This window comes from Heterocephalus glaber, unplaced genomic scaffold, assembly GCF_053883595.1.
Source record: "Heterocephalus glaber isolate CG9 unplaced genomic scaffold, H.glaber_assembly_v1.0 deba00001504, whole genome shotgun sequence".
In the NCBI taxonomy this organism is placed as follows: Eukaryota; Metazoa; Chordata; class Mammalia; order Rodentia; family Bathyergidae; genus Heterocephalus; species Heterocephalus glaber.
Window position 1 is genome coordinate 46053455 of NW_028258324.1, and position 19046 is coordinate 46072500.

Here is a 19046-nt window from a genome sequence, read left to right on the forward strand (position 1 = left end):
ATCTTAGGATATAGCAGAATTTGTATAAGAATCATACAATGCGTCAGTTTTTAGACACCTTAGTCCAGCTGTGGACACTGAGAGACATTAACACAGTTTTAATGGTTATGAAAAGTGAGAAGACATGATCACTCTGCTCCCTGGAAGCAGGGGCTTCTAGAACTGGTCCTGCCAATCAAGCTCTTCCTTCGGAAAGCTTTCAAACATACTTAGGCAAACTTAACTTTGGGCTACTGTTCCTGTCAGCCAGAAATTCTTAACTATATGGTTCAAATGTCTCTCTTCTACTATCCTGTTAGTTTGCCCTCACCTTTCAGCAGCACATGTTTTGGAATTTCTTTGTAAGATAACAAATACAACTTTTGATACTTTTTGAGTTCAAAACATACTCAAAGGTAATGGTGAAAAGCAAAGCTTAACATGTTGGACAAATTAATGAGTCTTCTGTAGAGTTTGAATCTGTGATCCCCCAACTTTCTTCCCAGATAGTAACCCACCAGATATTACAGTTTTTCTAAACGTTAGAATAAACAAGCAACAGTCATAGTAGAAGTTGTATTCCCACTTCTCTGGAATACTTCCCTATACTTCATCACAATATACTGAGTTATGATATTATTCTTAGTGATCAGAATCATTTCCACTTAACAGGCCACTGATGAAGCAGGCCTAGGAAGGCAGGAAATTCCCAGATGGCCAAGGTTGTTATTTCACATGGAAGAAGGTCAATGTCTTGTTGAAAAATTGAAAGAACATGTTTTCTTCATTTAAGATCAACACTGATGGCCTAAGAAGACTCTTGCTGTCTTTGGGAATGTTTCTTCTCAGGTTATTAAAAAGGTACCACAGTGGCCATTCCTGAAGAACAGCATGAACTGGAACAAAGGCACCCAGATCTTCCTTAGCTCCACAGACCAGATCACACTTCTCCTTGCCAAAGAAAATCAGCCCTACTCTTCTCCAGCTGAATCCCAAGGAGGCAGAATTTACAAGACACAGGAGTGCTGCAGACCAAGATGAGGAATAATGAAGTAGAGAAGAGGAAGTCCTTCAAAGGAAACTGCTGCAAGAATACACCAAATTGGCCTATAGTTCTCTTTTTAGGTTGGATCCTTCTCTGGTTTTGGAATCAGGGTTATGCTTGCTTCCAGGAATGATTTTGGGAGTATTGCTTCATTTTCAATTTCATTAAAGAGTTAGAGGAGTAGTGGTATTAGATCTCTAAATTTCTTGTGCAATTCAGCAGTGAACGTATCAGGACTTGGGCTTTTCTTTGTTGGTAGGTTTTTAACCACATCTTCAATTTCATTGACTGATATTGAGTTATTTAGAATTTTTATACCTTCTTGATTCAGCTTCAGTAATTCATATGTATCTAGGAATATGTCCACTTCTTGTTTTCCGTCTTATTTGAGTACAAGTTCCTAAAGTAGGTATTGATGATCTACTGAATTTCTGTAGGGTCTGTTGTAATTTCACCCTTTTCATTCTTAATTGCATGGATTTGAGTCTTTTCTTTCCTTTTTTGATAAGGTTGGGTAGGGGGTTATCAATTTTATTTAATCTTTCAAAGAACCAACACTTCCATTCATTTATTTTTGTATTGTTTTCTTAGTCTCATTTGCATTAATTTCTGATCTGATCTTTGTAATTTTCTCCCTTGTATGAGCTTTGGGCTTGACTTGTTCTTTTTCTAGAAGTTTGAGGTTTTCAACATTAGGTTATTTATTTGAGCTTGCTCTGTTTTCCTGATGTGGGAATTTACAGTTATAAATTTCCCTCATAGAATTGCTTTCATTGCATCCTATAAGTTCCGATATGTTGTTCTGGCATTATCATTTAATTGTGGAAACTGTCTAATTTCTTAATTTCATCTATGACTCATTGTTTTTTCAAGAGAGTGTTATTTAATTTCCATGTGTTTATGTAGTTTTTGTGGTTTCTTTTGCCATTGATTTCCAATTTTATTGCACGATGGTCTGATAATATGCATGGGATAATTTCAATTCCTTTGCATTTAAGCATGTTCTGTGAGCTAGTATGTGATCTCTTTTGGAGAACATCCCATCCACAGGTAAGAAGAATGTGTATTCTTATGTTGTGGGGTGGAACATTCTGTAGACATCTAAGTCCATTTGTTCACAGACTAGGTTCAGTTCTGATATTTCTTTGTTGGTTTTTTTGTCTACTCAATCTGTCTATTTGTGACAGTAGGTATTGAGATCCCCCATTGCAACTGATGCACCTGGAGACCATACTCTTAAATGAAATAAATTAGACACACATGTTCAAATATTGCATGATTTCTCTAGTGTGAAAAACTGAAAATGTAAATAAGGACCAAAATGAATAATAGATATTGTGAAATGTTAAGAAAATGTTCAGATGGGAAAGGGAATTGGAGGAAAAAGGAAAGAAAAAAATGGAAATAAAGCTTTTGTAAATGAGGGGAAGATGGGTTGAAGGGAGGAGAGGGGAAATGGCAAAAAAAGAATCAAGATATATCATATACAGGTACAAGTTCCCTACAATAAATATGATCATTATGTATATCTAAAATGTACCAATAAAATTAATTTTAAAAAAGAATATATCAGAAAAGTTAGGCTTCTGAAGTTTTAAATTTTGAACTTTCATATCTTTCAATTCTACCCTGTTGCTATACCAACATAGACTAATTAAACACAGAAACAAAACTCCTGGTTCTCCTTTTCTTTGGCACTGTGTAGGGACACTTACAAAGTCTTCAGTGAAAACTCCATCTAAACATTAACCAATGTTCCATACATGTTAGGTCTAAGGAAGTCTACTTCCCATTGGTAGTTAGCAAAGGGAAAATATTTAATTATTCAATGTTGTGGCTCTGACAACCCAAAAGACTGAATTCCCCCATACCTTTCTTCACAAGGATGCAATAAACATCCATCATTTGGAAGGATAACAGTGATATAGTGACAGAGATGATTAAAATAAGTTACTTGTGAAGTACTTGCTGAAGCTGCCAAGACCTGCTCTAAGCCCAGTACTGTACTTTACAATGTAATGTACATATTTAGCATTCACAAAAATCCTAGAAGGTAGATTCTATATTATCTCCTATTGTTCCAAAGGAGAAACTTGAGGGGGAAATCCCTAAGCACTTATTTAATACAATAAATCTAATTACAGTAGAGAAATTGAATGAAGGAATCATTTGTCTCCTGCCTTCTACTTTGTACTACCTTTCCTTTTTTTGTTTCTCTCAAGAAAACCCATTACATCCATGTTATATTTGAGAGATCAAAGTGCATTAGAATATAAGCAACATTAAGCCTGAACTTGTCACATCTCAGGAATAGAATGAAATCCATACTATGTATTTTCAAAGATGGCTAAGAATAGAATCTGCTCTCTAACCAACTTACTTTCCTCTTAAAATGAGTTTCAAGCTGCCTTCTCTGCTAAAAATAAAACTCAAGGAGAGATGCATATAGCAAAGGTTCTCTGGTTTCCAGTTAACAAACCATGATCACAGATTAGTTTTATAAAAGAGAATAAGTAAAATATATATATATATAACTTAGTTTGAAGTTAATTTATATTCTTCCCAAAGTACAAAGACAAACACATGACCTCACTCTAAATAAAACCTCTAATATCATGACAATAGATAGCATTCTGTAAGGATGAAAAAAGTAAAAAAGGAGTAAAAGAGACAATTTGAAGAATCAGAAAGTTAGATCTAGAATGGATCTTAGTGAGACTTTAAGAGAAAGTCAAGTGACTTTTCCAAGGTCCTAAGTCCAACCTGGGGTGAAAACTAGGCTCTTGGTACCTAGCCCAGTGTTTGTTCCACCGTGTTACACAGTCTGCCTAAAACACAAACCACCATACATATGGCAAAAAAGCAAGCAAGAGAGCCATGCCACATGAATGGTTAGATTGTTGAGGAAGCAGGCTGGCAGGCTGGGTAGTGAAGGCCTAAAGGATAATATGGTTTTACAGAAATCTATTTGTGAGTAGATATTGCAGTTACCAACGTGACTGCCCCAAAGAAAGAACAGCTGACTGAGCACAGATAAAGGCAGGGACAGTCTTACAAAGGATGACACAAGAGTCATAGGGCTTTGGGTGTATCAGTAATACACTTCATCAAGTTAAGACCAGAACAACAGTGAGGAAAAGCCCACCATACACAAGGGCCCCTTTATTCATGGGCTTTCCTGTTTCACACACACTTTACCTGATGAAACGTTAGACTTTTTGCTAATATTTCTGTGAGATCCTTTTGATTTTTCCACATCCAATGAGTACATTTCAGGACTATTTAGTGTTCCTAGTTTTTTGCAAATTAATGTGCTGTGTATGCTGATGACATATTTGGAATTTAATTAAATCAGATGAAAATCACTTAGACTAAAATTTCCCCATTTCTTCACTACACTGTGTGCCACCTACTGTTCAGCCATGAAATACCACAGCTCATGCATCAATAAAACTTCCTATTAATATTCTCTGAGGCAGAAAGACTCTATTAGCCATTTTTTCCCCTCTCCTGTCCTTTACTTCCAACTGTGTTTAGCGCTGCAGCCCTTTGACAAATGGCCATTATTCTCTGGGCTAGTAAAAAAATTTCCAAACTTTAGGGGAAATATAGTTGGTCAAAACCCCAAGGGAATAGGCTTGTTGAATTAAATGATAAATATATGCATTCAAGATCATTAGAGAGTTTATCTCCTGTGAAGGCTATATTTGTCAGATTGATATAATTTCTCTCAACTGAGTACTTAACTCCATCAGCCAACATTATTACGATTATTCCTTCCCCTTTAAGTGGGAGACTCTGGCTAAGAACACGTGTGTTCTCTCTGGTGCTGCTTCTTGAGCGATCAAGGCACACCTTTGTTTCATTTAGTATGCAATTTTCACCTCTGACCCAAGAAATGAGTCCTGGGCTTCCTGAACTTTATTGCCTGTTAATAGACTGCTGGCTTTCTTTTCAGCAGTAATAGAAATGGTAGAGAGGCATTTCATTTAAGAGGCTGGCAGACTGCGGCCTGAAAGACAATGTCAGAATTAAAAGTCAGCCTGCCCAAGAAACAATATAAAGATCACAGTGACATGAAAGAGGAAATTTTCCATATTCCACCCCAGATTGAACACCCAGTATATAAATAAAAACAGCATCCCAGATCTAATTATTTCCCCACCAAAAAATGGTAGACACCCTGAGTGGTGTTAAGTGATTGATCTAGTAATTCATCTTCAACTTACACCTATCTACATATTTTGTTTCTCCTCATTAGACGGAGAGATCAGCGACAAACTTATGAAGTGGTAGTCTCTGGCTTCATAAAACATACACAGATGCTCATCAGAGGTTCTTTCCTGCCTCCTTCTTAGTGACACGTGTTTATAATTTTGTCTGTATTTCATTTGCTGCGGTTTACTCTTAAGTACATCTGTTCAATTAAAATGGAAATGTGTGACATGGCCTGTACTCAGCAACTTTTGAGCTTGTTAATGAAATGTTCTAAGGGTTCCTGCCTTAGCTCTTTGTTTGCAAAAGGATTTCATGCGACAGAGTTCCAATGATTGAAAAGTACAAATAAAAATGCCCTTTAAAACACATACAAAGAAGTCGACTGTTTGGTTAATAGTTAAGAAAAAACATTATTACTGCATAAGGACATTATTTTACATGAAAAGACATTATTAAAAATGATTTATTGCCTTGTGTTTGCAAACTTACAGGAAAAGTCTGATAATATATTAAACTTGTTTATTACAACTTCATATAATTTTGAATAATACTACTTTTTCCTCTGACAAGTGCAATAAACTCTACTGGTATAGACATAGGTTGATTATCACAAGTCAACTGTGTTGCTTAAAGAAACATGCCCAAACAATCAGCTTTTGACAGCTGCATCTCCAGTTATTTACACTCGCCATCACGGTAATAACTCACCATTTCTATATTAATAAGGCAGTGAAATTTATTATGATGGTATTGAAAAGTTATTAAGTACTGCATCCCAAGTGACAAAGTACCACAGCACTGTCACTATCCAAAAGCAGTTGCCCATTCATCACCTGCCTTTCCAGATGGTCCTGCATCTTTATCGCTCCCAGGTTGGTGACATCACCTGTTCACCCACTCAAAATTGATGATGAAAGCAAACAGATCTATCTTACTTACATTTACCAAATCAATTTAATTTTTACAGGCCATGGCTTAGTGACATATTGACTGTTTTCCTTAATGGCATCTACCGTATTTAATGCAAGGATGTCATCTTTGATTCCTGGCTCGCATTTCATAATAAATTTTTCTAACATATTTACTTAATGGAAAGAATTATGATTGCTTGTCAGTTCTCTTATTAAGCACAATGATAATTCTTTTTCTTTGTTAGTATCATCCATTGGACAACAGAGCTCTTTCTGAAGGGAGGGCAATGACTTTGATATAAAGTAAGCTTTAAGCAAATGTTGGACAAGTAGCTGACCATTCTCAATCCTGGAGCTCATTGTAAGAATTTTACCTCATTTATTTGTTGTTTGTTTGTTAGAACTAGGCTCTAAAGAGATACCATAATTAATAGCAGTAATAGGTATTTTGAACAGATGAAATACCAAAGGATATTTCAAAGAATAATCTCAAAGGATAATAGCTGTAAAATTGATTTTAAAGGTTCAGGTGATATTTAATCTTTACTTCTCTGGATTATTAGAGTCAGTTCTTTTCAGCTAGTGTCTCTAGTTCAAAAGCATGTAAAAATAAATATCTGTATTGTAAAAGCCTGAGATCCAGGTACAAAGCTAGCTGACTCTTAGATATTCACATGTGACCTCCTTTGCCCCAGGTATGATTTACAGGTCCCATCTGCTGCCCTTTGAGATGACTGCTCCTCTAACATATGTCACCATGGCACTGTGGTACATTTGTATTACTTAAGGGGAATGAATAGCAACCAGATTTCCTTTGGATATGGAGGCAAATTGTATCAAGCTTTTGTTGTTCTACATGATATTCATGGTGTGTGTGTGTGTGTGTGTGTGTGTGTGTGTGTTTGCATGCACTGGGGAAATATCTCTAACTTGCCCTGCACCAGTGCCCGTATTCAGAGAGGTACAGTACCTTAGGTCAAATCACTATATGACCACTCTACCGTAAACCCTCATCTATGCAAATAAATGTGTATGTAAGTAAAAACAACATAAATTGACTCTAAAGAGAAAAAGTGAAGAAGGGCCTGTCTTATTTACTTTTCTCATTGCTGAGACAAAATACCTGACACCAAAAGTTAAAGGAGGAAAGCTTTATTGTAGTTCACAGCTTGGAGAGGTTGCAGTCCACAGTTGGCTGACTCCAAGGCAGGGTGGCATGGTAGAGGCGCATTGCAGAGGAGAAATAGTCCATGGCAAAGCAGGGCAGGCAGAAGGCAGTAAGCAGCAAACAGCAAGCTACGGCAGCAGCCCTCTTTCTGTTCCTCATATTCCATCCAGGCTACCCACCCCTAGAGCAGGTAGCAATCACATCCAGGGTAGGGCACACCTAATCCCAGCATCACATCCTTAATCCCAGCACCACACACCCTAAATCCAGCCACCTCTGAAATGCTTCACCTATGACCACATGAGGCTTTGGGGCACATCTAGATACAAGATGAACAAGGTCTATGACAAAGAAAAATGGAGAAACCTAAGGAATTTGAGTCTGCTTTTACAGATATAATGACCTGGCCAAGAGAAAACATAGCAGGAGTGCTTAGCAAGGGAAAAGACAATGAAAGGTTAACTGGCCTCAGCCCCATACTTCTGGCTTAGTCTGATAGTTGCTCTTCTCCTCCAGCTATCTGGTTCCCTCAAACAGTGTTATTGTAGCTAAGCTCTGCTGACACTTTGTGAAGGTTGGACAAGGTCAGCAATGACCTCCAGGTTTATGTTTCCTGCCCTCTAAGGAGCTGACTGATCCTTGGATTAGTGAATTCCTGGGGAGACCTCAGGAAGACAGAACAACGCCATCCAGTACTACTCTCTTTGTGGGCTCCTACTGTTTAGTCTCAATCAAGTAAACAGAAATTTATATGTCAAAAACAACATTCTAAAATGGTTTATGTTCCTTTGGAAACCAAGTCTAAGATTTCCTATATCCCTATAGTTGTACTGATGCCAGCTCAAATAAGGAAAAACAAAAATGATGGCAGAGCCAGCTAACCTGCTCCTACCTGTAGACTAGCTTCATGTAAGGAGAATTTTTGTGCTCATCTGAGATTACTTTATCCCAATTCACTGGTTAGGCAAAGCCTTTCCCTTGGGTGAAGTTTCCAGGAAAACAAGGATTCAGACTGGTAGTATTGCAAGACAATAAAAATCACCTTTTTTCATGGTCGCTTACCTCTGTGCCAGGGTGGAGATTCTATTCTGGCATTATACACATGCTGAATTCTTACCACAAGAATTTAAACAATGAAAAAAGAAAAAACAAATCATGCACACCTGTGGCTGCCAACCAGGTGAGGATTCAGCACCATGCCGTTCACACCTGGGAAATATGGGTGGTGACTACAGTGTCACAGGAAGGTAACATTGTCAGCCATTTGGAAGGCGGCACAAAAGTGTCCAGCTCTCATGGATCTGTGATATGGGCTCACTGGCCAGTAGCCATTGGAAATACATGTATGCACATCTTGTGTGAAGAAAGAAAACACTAAGTGTAGTTGTGGAAGGAATAAGAGACTTTAGAGCAGAGGTATCATTATCCTCAGTTCAACCTGACCCCTAGGAGGAAAGAGTCTTCTATCTTGAGTCTACTATTGGGTCTTCATTTATTAGCTAACTATAAATACTGGGCAATCAGAGAATGGGAACAGATCATATTGGATAAATTCATCTGCATGATTTTAAGAAAACAAAGATAGACATGTAGACTCTTGAACAGTGAGGAAAGTGATTGGGAGAACTTTTAGAGGACAGAGGCAAGAGTCTGAAATCAGCACCTGCTGAATTATGAGATACTGAAAGAGAAAGTGAATGACACAAATAGGCAGAACAGATTTAAGTTTTGAAGAGTGGTATACATGGAATCTTCTTTTGATGTTCCTGAAGAAGATTTGACTTGTTTTGTGTTTGTGAGACCTGCAGAAGAATTTGTTTATAGTTACTGCCAATGTGGAAGTATGAGTCAGCATCTAGATTTATATGGGTTACATAGAGAAGATACCAAGTATCAAGTACAGTACAGGTAGGTTCCTAGATGATAATTTTTTAAAATAACGAGGCATATGTATATGTAGGGAGGGTAGGGAGGGGGAGATTTGTGGATGTTGTATAGTGTGGGTTCTGCAATCATTGGCTGTGTATCAGATGACAACCTACACCTGACTTCCGAGGAGTAGATTAAGAAGTACAAACAAATTATTTTGTGTCTTCAGCAGCATTTGATTGATAGAATAAAAGTTTCATCTGAAAGCTGATGTAATAAGTGCTTAATAGCATGATAAAGGTTTGTAAATAAGTAGGAGATATCAGGGGTGGTCTGAATAACAGTAATGGAGTAAATTTTCAACTGTTTTGAATCTATTTGTCTTCTTTCTGGGCAGGAGTTTTCTTCTAAGAAGATATCTCTGAGATCTTAATTCCTTATAAAGTAAAATCAAAACTATACTATTTTCTAAATAATATTGCAAAAATATAAATACTTTGTAATGAGGCTTTTTTAATAATACACATGTATTATTAAATTCCATTTCACTCTCTTGACTACCAATTGAAAACACTCTTTTGGATAATTGATGGTCTTATGCTTCCATTGGAATCAACTTATACAAAGATGAAGTTCTTCACCTCTTAGTTAACTAACTCTAAGTATCACATCTGTTATATATACTTGCTTTCTCCTTAATAAGCTACAGTTTTCACTAGAATTAATGCCAAACCAGCTAAAATTCATTTTTTGTCCATGTAGGCACAGAGAAGCACAGAAAGAATATATTACCATTCAAAGATATCTAATATAACTGGGATTAGAGCAGACACATAGGCCAGTGGAATAGAGTAGAAAGCACAGAAATAAAAATACATATGTATGATCAACTAACTTCAACAAAGGTGCCAACAATATACAATAGAAAAAGGATAGTCTCTTTGATAAATAATCCTGGGAAAACTGGATATCCACATGTGAAAAAATGAAATTGGATCCCTGTCTTACACCATACAAAAAAATCAATTCAAAATGAATTAAAGATTTAAACATGAGTCCTGAAACTATAAAACTCTGAGAATAAAACATAGCTGAAAATCTCCATGACATTAACTTTGCCAGTGAATTTTTGTATATGACACCAAAAGCAGTGGCAGCAAAAGCAAAAATAAACAGTTTGATTATATCCAACTAAGAGGTTTCTGCACAGCAAAGAAAGCAACAAAATCAAAATGTAACCTATGGAATAAGTGAAAATATTTCCAAACAATATACCCAATAAGAGGTTAATATTCAACATATATAAGGAGTTCATATTTTCAATAGCAAAAAAATAAAAAACAAATTTTAAAATGAACAAAGGTACTGAATAGATCATGTTCCAAAGAAGACATTCAATGGCCAAATAGTATATGAAAGGTGTTCAAAGTCACTAATTATCATAGAAACACAAATCAAAAATATTTACCAAAATGGCTATTATCAAAAAAATTAAAAGATAACAAATGTGGTCAAAGATATGGAGAAGAGAGAACACTTAACATTGTAGAACCACTGTAGAATTTGTAAATCCATTTGGAAAGCAATAGGGAAGTTTCTCAAAAAATTAAAAAGAGATCTACCATGTGAATCAGCAATCCCACTTTTGGGTATATATCCCAAGGAAATAAAATCACTATCTGGAATAAATATATTCACTCTCATGTTAATTGCAGCATTATTCACAATAGCCAAGATATGGAAATATCCTGTCTATGAATAAGAGAATCGATAAGAAATGTATATGTCACATTTTTAATATATGATATGATATATAGTATGGTATTACATATAAATCATATATGTATTGATGTGGGTAGTGAAGTATTATTCAGCCTCAGAAAACAAGGAAATCATCTACTTGCAGCAACAAAAGTGAACATGGAAAACATTGTGCCAAGCATAGAAAGACAAATATCATGTCATCTCACTTATTTGGGGAATCTAAAAAAGACAAACCCATAGAAACAGGAACTAGAAGGGTAGCTATCATGAACTAGGAAGTGGGGGAAATGAGATCTTGCTCAAAGGGTAGAGTTGCAGTTATAAGATTATTAAATTCTGGAAACCTAATGCACAGCATTCTCATTTAAATACTTTAGATCTATTCTTTTTAGTAAACTTCAAGTATACCTAAGTATTTTCACCATGCACAACATAGTAAATATATGAGATGATATCTCAATTAGATTTTGATAATTATTTCACAATATATACCCATATCAAAACATCAGATTTTACACCTTGAATAGATTCAATTTTTATTTGTCAATTATACCTCAAAACCTCTGAAAACATAAAAAATAAAAGGATATCTGGTATATATCTCTTAAACCTCAAATTACCCCCTTTTTTCATTCAAATATATATTTGATTGTCAATCTCCTGATACAGCCACATCTGTAAGATATTTTAAAAGAGTAATATTGATGTTGTTGGTTTTAATGGATATTAATGTATCAGTAGTATAGGTTGTATATTTCAATATGTAAGATGCCATCACAGAAGCCAAAATCAAACTTACAAACATAAAAACTATCTATTTTTAAATGATATAGGGAGGCACACCTTCCTTGTAATACTGCATTTCAAGAATGCATTGGTACAACATAATGCATTTTCAAAGCACTACATGAAATTATTTAATGAATTTCTGACTCCTGTATAATCTCTTTCCACTATTCCCTCCCATCAATCGAACAGAACATAAAAGAAATTTACGTCGAATCATGCCATCATTTCTCCATGTATGAATGAATATCTGTATGCTTGAGGAAAGAAGAAAAAAAGCTAATTTCAGACCTGGTATTTAAGCTAAATCTAATCTGGACCAGTTCTAGGTAGGATGGACACAACAGAAGATCTAGCTCATAGTGAGCATGCCACCAACTGACAGGTATACTTTCATGGTGACCAATGGTGATAAAGATAGGCTAAGATGGGCTAAATGACAATGTTTTAAGGAAGCAAAAGTTTACATGTTTTTCCAATGACCTGTCTCAGGCTATAAAAACTACACCACCCAAATTGCTTTTTGGCTTAAAAAGAAATTTATGAATTACTCCTGAGTCCTTGTTTTCCTTGTTAATTAGGAAATAGTCAGTGCTTCCTTTTGAAATAAATCCAGAGTCGAATAATTAAACCATCCCACAGATACTTGACCTTCTTGGAAACAAGAAGAGAGAAGAGGAATAATTTGTGAAAATCAATCAATAAAATATAATTATTGGTGTTTATTTAATCTAAGACTCCATGCTGGATAGGTATTTTAGCCAAGTTGCTGTTGTTGTTGTTGTTGTTGTTAACATTTGAGTTCTATCTACCAGCTCTACACAAAACTCTCAATACACAATGTCAAATTTTATCCTCACAAATTTAAGTGGGTAGTTATAAATATCCTCATGTTAGCTATAAATAAACTGAAGGTCAAAGGATTGAGTAACTTTTTCCAAATCCTTCAACTAGCACACAGAGTCTTGAGTAGAATGTGAGTCTGAGAAGTCTCACTGCAGAAGCCTGCTTTGCACTGCTCTGCCACAGAGTTCCCATATTATCATACAATGGTCATCTCTATAAACGACAGAACTCTCATCCTGAAAGAACAAAACTTTTTAAAAAGAAATTTTCCACTCAATCAGTAACTCTACAGTTCAAAACCTAGGAAAAATATTGCTCATTATTGTCCTACAGACCTTCATGCACTCCCAGATTTCAAAGATCTTTGAAGATCTTTTTGTTCTAAACAAATGGTATCCATCACGATCTAACTCTAATATTACTTAAAGTTGTCTTGTAAATCAATACTGGCTTGAGAGAAGAACCATAAAAACAATGTTTCTGATATCTATGACTTATTTATTGGTTCACAAATGCTTTTGTTTGCAAACAATTTGGATTGCAAAGGGAAGTGTTTGACAAAATTTGCTTTTGTTTGAAAACTGCATCAGGTAACAAACATGATCTCAGCCATCTTTCCCACACAAACACAAATGTGACCATCTTTTCCAAAATCAAACAATGAATTAAGTTCATGAATGAAAGTACCACTGTATTTTACCTGAACATATATATTTAGTCTGTAAATCATATTTTCAAAAACATCCTATTTATCTAATATACAAACTTTAAGGATTTTCCAAAGTATCTTACTGACTTTTTAAAAATTATTTAAATAAGATTTAGAAAATAATAATAATATCATTTTTTATTTATAATATCATTTTTGTTTTTTCTTTTGAACATTTTATTTGAATATACTACCATATTTCCTTACTTAATTTTACTTATCTAACAACTAATGATATGGGGCAGTTATTGTTAATCCATTGGTCAAGTAATAAACGAACAAATTGAATTTGAGTAGTTCATTGCATATGTCTAAATTGCCTATTCTATATGTCTCCATGGATGTACTTCAGCTCTCACTCCTTGCCTCTTCTTTCAGAGTCACATATTCCTATATTCACTCATTCTTTCTTTCATCCAGTTATTCATTTTCTTTATTGAACAGTTATTTCTTGAATGTCTGTGTTACAGAATGAAATTGTAACCCCCAGAGGGACTATATTTGGAGATAGCGTTAAGAGGTAATTAAAGTTAAATAAGAACACAAGGATGGGGCCTTGATCCAATAAGATTAGTGTTCTTATAAGAAGATATAGCAGAGCGGCCTCTCCCTCCCTCCCTTGCTCCCTTCCTCCCTCGCCTCCTCCCTGTTTCTGACTCTCCACATGCCCCTTCAATCTTTCTGTCTCCCTCTGCCCATATAGCCACACCAAAGAAAGTTCATATAAAGACAGAATAAGGAGGCAAAGAGATAGGTATCTTGAAACCAGGAAGAGAGCTCTCACCAAAAAACAAATTAGGGGCCAGGGATTTAGCTCAGTGGTGCTGCCACCTGCCTCACAAATGCAAGGTCCTGAGTTTGATCCCTGGTACCAAACAAACAAACAAAAGCCAAATCAGCTTGAACTTCGATCACAGACTTCAAGATTCTGGGGAAATAAATTTCTGTTGTTTAAGTTCCCAAGTCTATAGTATTTTTCTTAGGCAGTGAAACAGACTAATTTTTTTTTTAGTAAGCAGACTTATTTTTAAAAATATGCCGAGCACTGGTTAATACCACAGAAATTTATGGAGCACAATCAAGCCATTGCACATGGATGATTTGGCTTTGCAAGCTCCAAAGGAAATTTTGTTCTATTAGGGAATCTAAGCAGATAGTCTGGATACTGAGTGTTCCAAGTTCTTTAGTAAATGGATTCACCTTTTTTGGTGGAACAAAATTTAGGTAATACTCAATTTTTATTAGGAATGTCATAGGTGGTGTCACAGAAAAAGCAAACAGTGAATAGAAACTTTCTAAGGATGAGGAAAAGAGGCACTTAGGTAAGAACACTGGTGTATAAAGAGAGGGTGCTTGATAGAATATGGAAACTATTACTTTAGACGTAGTTGGTGTGGGAAAGAGTATGGTCAATATGACACAGTTTTTGTCTTGAACACCTAGATAAATGGTGATGCAATTTTTTAAAACAAGAAATGTACAAGAGGAGCTATGTAAAAAGAAAAGAGCAAAGGCAGTACTGGAGATAGAAATGATTTGTTCATTTATGAAAGACTGATTTTCTGTAAAAGAAATATTTAGGGCAGACTCTGAAGCATAGTAACTGCTCAATAATTGCTGAATCTGGATTTTGTCCATTCTTGTTTAATTTTGAGAGTGCCTAAGAGATTTATTCTCCTTCAACTTATCATTTAAAAAATGAAGTAGTATCAAAAAGAGAGGTCTTATAAATTAAATCTCAATTACTTTTCTAACCAAATAGGACAGTAAGCCAGCTACAGTTAAAAGCACATATGACATGAAAACAACTCTTTTTTGGAGACAGGGTCTTACTATGTAGTTGAAACTGGCCTTGAACTCGCTATGTAGCCGAGGCTGAACTTGAATTCACAATGATCCTCCTGACTCAGCCTCTCTCTCTCAGAGTGCTAGAATTACAGGCGTGCAGCACCACACCTGCTGACACCAGAACAATTTAAAATGAGCACTCAGGAGTGCCTTGTGAAAATGCCTTTTTGATCATGATTGGATTTTGTATTAACTGGAGTGAGATTTAAAACAAATAAACAAACAGAGCTAAATAAGAGTGAAGAAGTCAACTGCTCCTCCCTGGATTACATTTGCCAAAATCATGAAAAGCCCTTTCTCTGATTTTGTTTCTTATACCTCCAAAACAGACAATCCACACAGTCAAAAGTGAGGCTAACCATCAAAATGGTGAAGAATACTACTGAGTTCACAATCAACTGAATTGTTGAAGGACAGGATGTGTGATCTTTAGTCAAAAAGTAATAAACTACTCTATAAAACCATCCTCAGTTTCAAGCAATTAAAACAATTCACCTTTGACATAATGAAAGTAATCATTTTACATTTCTCAAAGTAAATATCTGACCATGTATATGTTGAAAACATTTTACTCCAAGGAGAAAATGATAATAATTTTTAAATTTCCTCTAAAGGCAGAATTTTCCCCAGGCTCATCCCCCAACCCATAGGTATTACATTTAAAGAGGCTCAGCCCTGCATTTACCAACCCTGTAATTGCAAAATGATTTCATGATTAAATCTCAGTTTATCCCAACCCTTCTGGATAATCTTGAGCAGTGCCTCACTTGTTGTTTAACTCTGGAGATTTTGTAATAAAAGTTTAATGAGTTACTTATTATTAGAATGTTTATAGCCATTATATTAAGGTGAACAATAATGACGTAAAGTTTGTACGCATTTGATTTAAAACCTATTCAACTCACATATCAGTTAATGCTACAGTGATTTTTTAAAAATCTCATCAATACTCTTGTATTAAAAGCAATGTAGCTAAACTACAACTTTACTGGGACTGTGGCTAAAAACAAAACTAAGGAAAGATTTCTCATTTTCAATCAAACAAAATCCAGATTTTAAATTTTGGCATATTAGAATTTGAACAGGAATTGTTTTTATTGTGGCATTTTGAACAGAGGTCACAAGGGGATGCATATAAAGCAAGAGGACAAAAAGTTAAAATTAAGTCCTGAAGGCACTGCACATTTATTTATATTTAAAAGCTAACCAGATATCCTATTAATGATCATAAATATTAAGAGAACACCCAAAATAAATCTAGTTTATCCAATTTCTGTCTAACTGAAATACTATGAAACCAAAGGTCAATCACATCTCCAAAAACACTTTTTTACCCACACAGAAATTGCCTACTGGTTTTTCAGCTATAGATTAGATTTTCCAGAAATTCTAATGTTATGATTTAACCACAAAATTTGTCAAGTTCCAAAGGAATAGAAAATATATTTACCATATATATACTAAATCTATAGAAAAATTATAAACTCATAAGAATAACACTTTCAAGAAGTGAGATTGTAAGAGAGCTCATTTTAAACACTTATGTGAAGATATATTGTAACAAATGGAATTGGTTTATGTCTGTGTTAGCACAAAATATGTTCTTACCTCCCATCCATAACTGGGGTCTTTCAGGTTTGACCTCTGCTCTCCCACATAAGGTCCAAACTTTTCACCTACTTCAATCTTCCTTTTGGTCCATATTCCTAGTCCTGCTCCAGGCATATTTGACTCTCGAAGTTCAAACTCAGTAGGAATGGGGATGTCATCAGGGATGTAGATGGGAGCTTTATAAGGAGAGCTCTCCTTTGGAGTAAATGCTTCACTGGATGTGGCTGGAGAGCATGGCTCTTGAAAAGTGAGGGAGGGAGTGCTGGCTACTCCATCTGCATCTGGCATTTCTTCCAAAGATATTTCAGGGTAGTTGCCATATACACACTCATTACCTGTGAATAAATAAGAATTTCATGAATTCCTACTGATATAGGAAAGAAAATTCCACCAAAGTAGATACTTCATTGTGTGGTCTACTTCAAAGACTAAGTAGGGAAGACCATTATTAAAATGTTCCTTCATTAAAAATTTCTATACTGGGCCGGGGATTTAGCTCAGTAGCACTGCGCCTGCCTCGCAAGTGCAAGGTCCTGAGTTCGATCCCCGACACAATAATGATAATAATAATCTCTATGGTTCACAGATAAGGAAGATGTGGAACTTATGATATCTGTAGTTTATTTGTGGTGACTATAAATCAAAAGAACCAATCTTTAATTGCTGATCCTTGCATGAGCCAGCTTGATCATTATCCATCTGGATAATAATGAAATGCTTATTTATTAGTCTGTGTAGAGACACAAAGTAAAGTTTTGTGTAAAAACAACCCCCAAATCATCCCAAATTGGATACTGACAGGATTATACAATTTATCAGAAAGTTACATCAATCAGTGGTCTCTTAGAATAAATGTGGGAGACTCATCCAAGATTCCAAAGGCTGTCATGTGCAGGAATGCTCAAATTAGAGTAGAAGATAATTTATTGAAATATCAATCTGTGATTGTTCTTTCTCTTTTTCCACTCCCATCTCAAACATGTCACCAAGTCCTTGGTATATTCTTGCCTCAGTAATCATGCTGCAGAGAAGGTTAGTTACGCAAAGCTAGCAATTCCTCTGGACATTTATAAAAACTCAAATCATTAAAGAATCTGGCTGGTTTTTCCAGCGGTAAAAGGGAATGGAGGGGTGCCTTTCAATGCGCCCAAAACAGAAAAATTTCTTCTCCAGATTAAGAAGTGATAGAAATCAGAAGTCTTCTGCCTAGGGCAGTGGCCTGAGAGGAAGCCAGACAGTGGAGAGGGCAGCGTGGTAAAGTAACTTGCAGTATGGGGGCCATGCACAGAGGTTCCATGGGTTCCCAAAGTAGCACATTCCCACCCCTGAAATCCACAGTGTACCGACTGACACTTAAGGCCTTCATGAAGTGTTTGGGGCCTGAGGGTAGAAGGAAGAAAAGGACTAGTGGCTGACTTGAATTTTTTGCCAGTTGAAGGAGATTTCAGTTGTTTTGAATAAATACATCTTTCATATCTAGTAGGACTGTGAACTCAAAATCACACGTGCTAGGTCTAATTCGCAAAACTTCAAAGGGAGAACTTAAAAAAATGGGTTAAAATTATAAGGAGATAAATTTCAATCAGTCGTCCAAAAGTAAAATGAGGTTCAAATGTAGCAAAAAACCTCAAGTTAAGGAAAGATATGGAAGAATTTCAGCTTCAGGTTGGTGACTAGGTTAGATGACCTTCAAGATCCTACCAAATCTCCAGTCCTATGAATTATTGCAATCTTTCAGGGTAGTTTATGGCTAAAGAATAAGAGATATCAGTTCTAGCTCTAATTCCTTCTCTTATTCATTCAATGCTCATTAACAATTGTCCATCAAGTACCAACTTCTATCTTAAAATTTTATGAAGTACAAAGTGAATACAAAAATATCTTCTAATGATGGTTTGTTTATTCAAACACTGAGATAATGCCATTTAAACCAAGCACATAAAGAACTCCAGAATTCAGCCTTATATTTACAGAACATAGGTTCTCAACATACAAACTCATTATCTTTCAAGTCTAACATGTTCAAAATCTGGAACCTTATCATCTACTCTCAAATCAGTTCTCTTGCACATTTCCCTATTTCCATTAAGAATACTGTCTTTCCTCTAATTATCACTATTTAAGGCTTTAAAGTAACCTGAACTTTTCATCTTCCAGTCTATTTAGTCACTAAATGCTGTACTTTTATTGGAAGACTTTTCACCTTCATCCAGTTCTTTCAATCCACGTTTTCATGCCTGAATTTTCTAATGATCTTCTAAATAGGCCCCTAAACAACCAGCCTCTTTCCAC

General features: G+C 35.6%; 1 protein-coding gene across 6 annotated transcripts in view; it reads right to left on the reverse strand.

The window, feature by feature from the left end:
• The window catches only part of Mecom (MDS1 and EVI1 complex locus), a 582840-nt gene that overhangs the window by 263246 nt on the left and 300548 nt on the right, over positions 1–19046 (reverse strand). For all 6 annotated transcript variants that reach the window (XM_013071481.3, XM_004834564.3, XM_004834563.3 and 3 more), the window contains exon 2: positions 16752–17089. In XM_013071481.3, coding sequence (XP_012926935.1) covers positions 16752–17089 — 338 coding nt within the window. The remainder of the gene's footprint in view (positions 1–16751; positions 17090–19046) is intronic.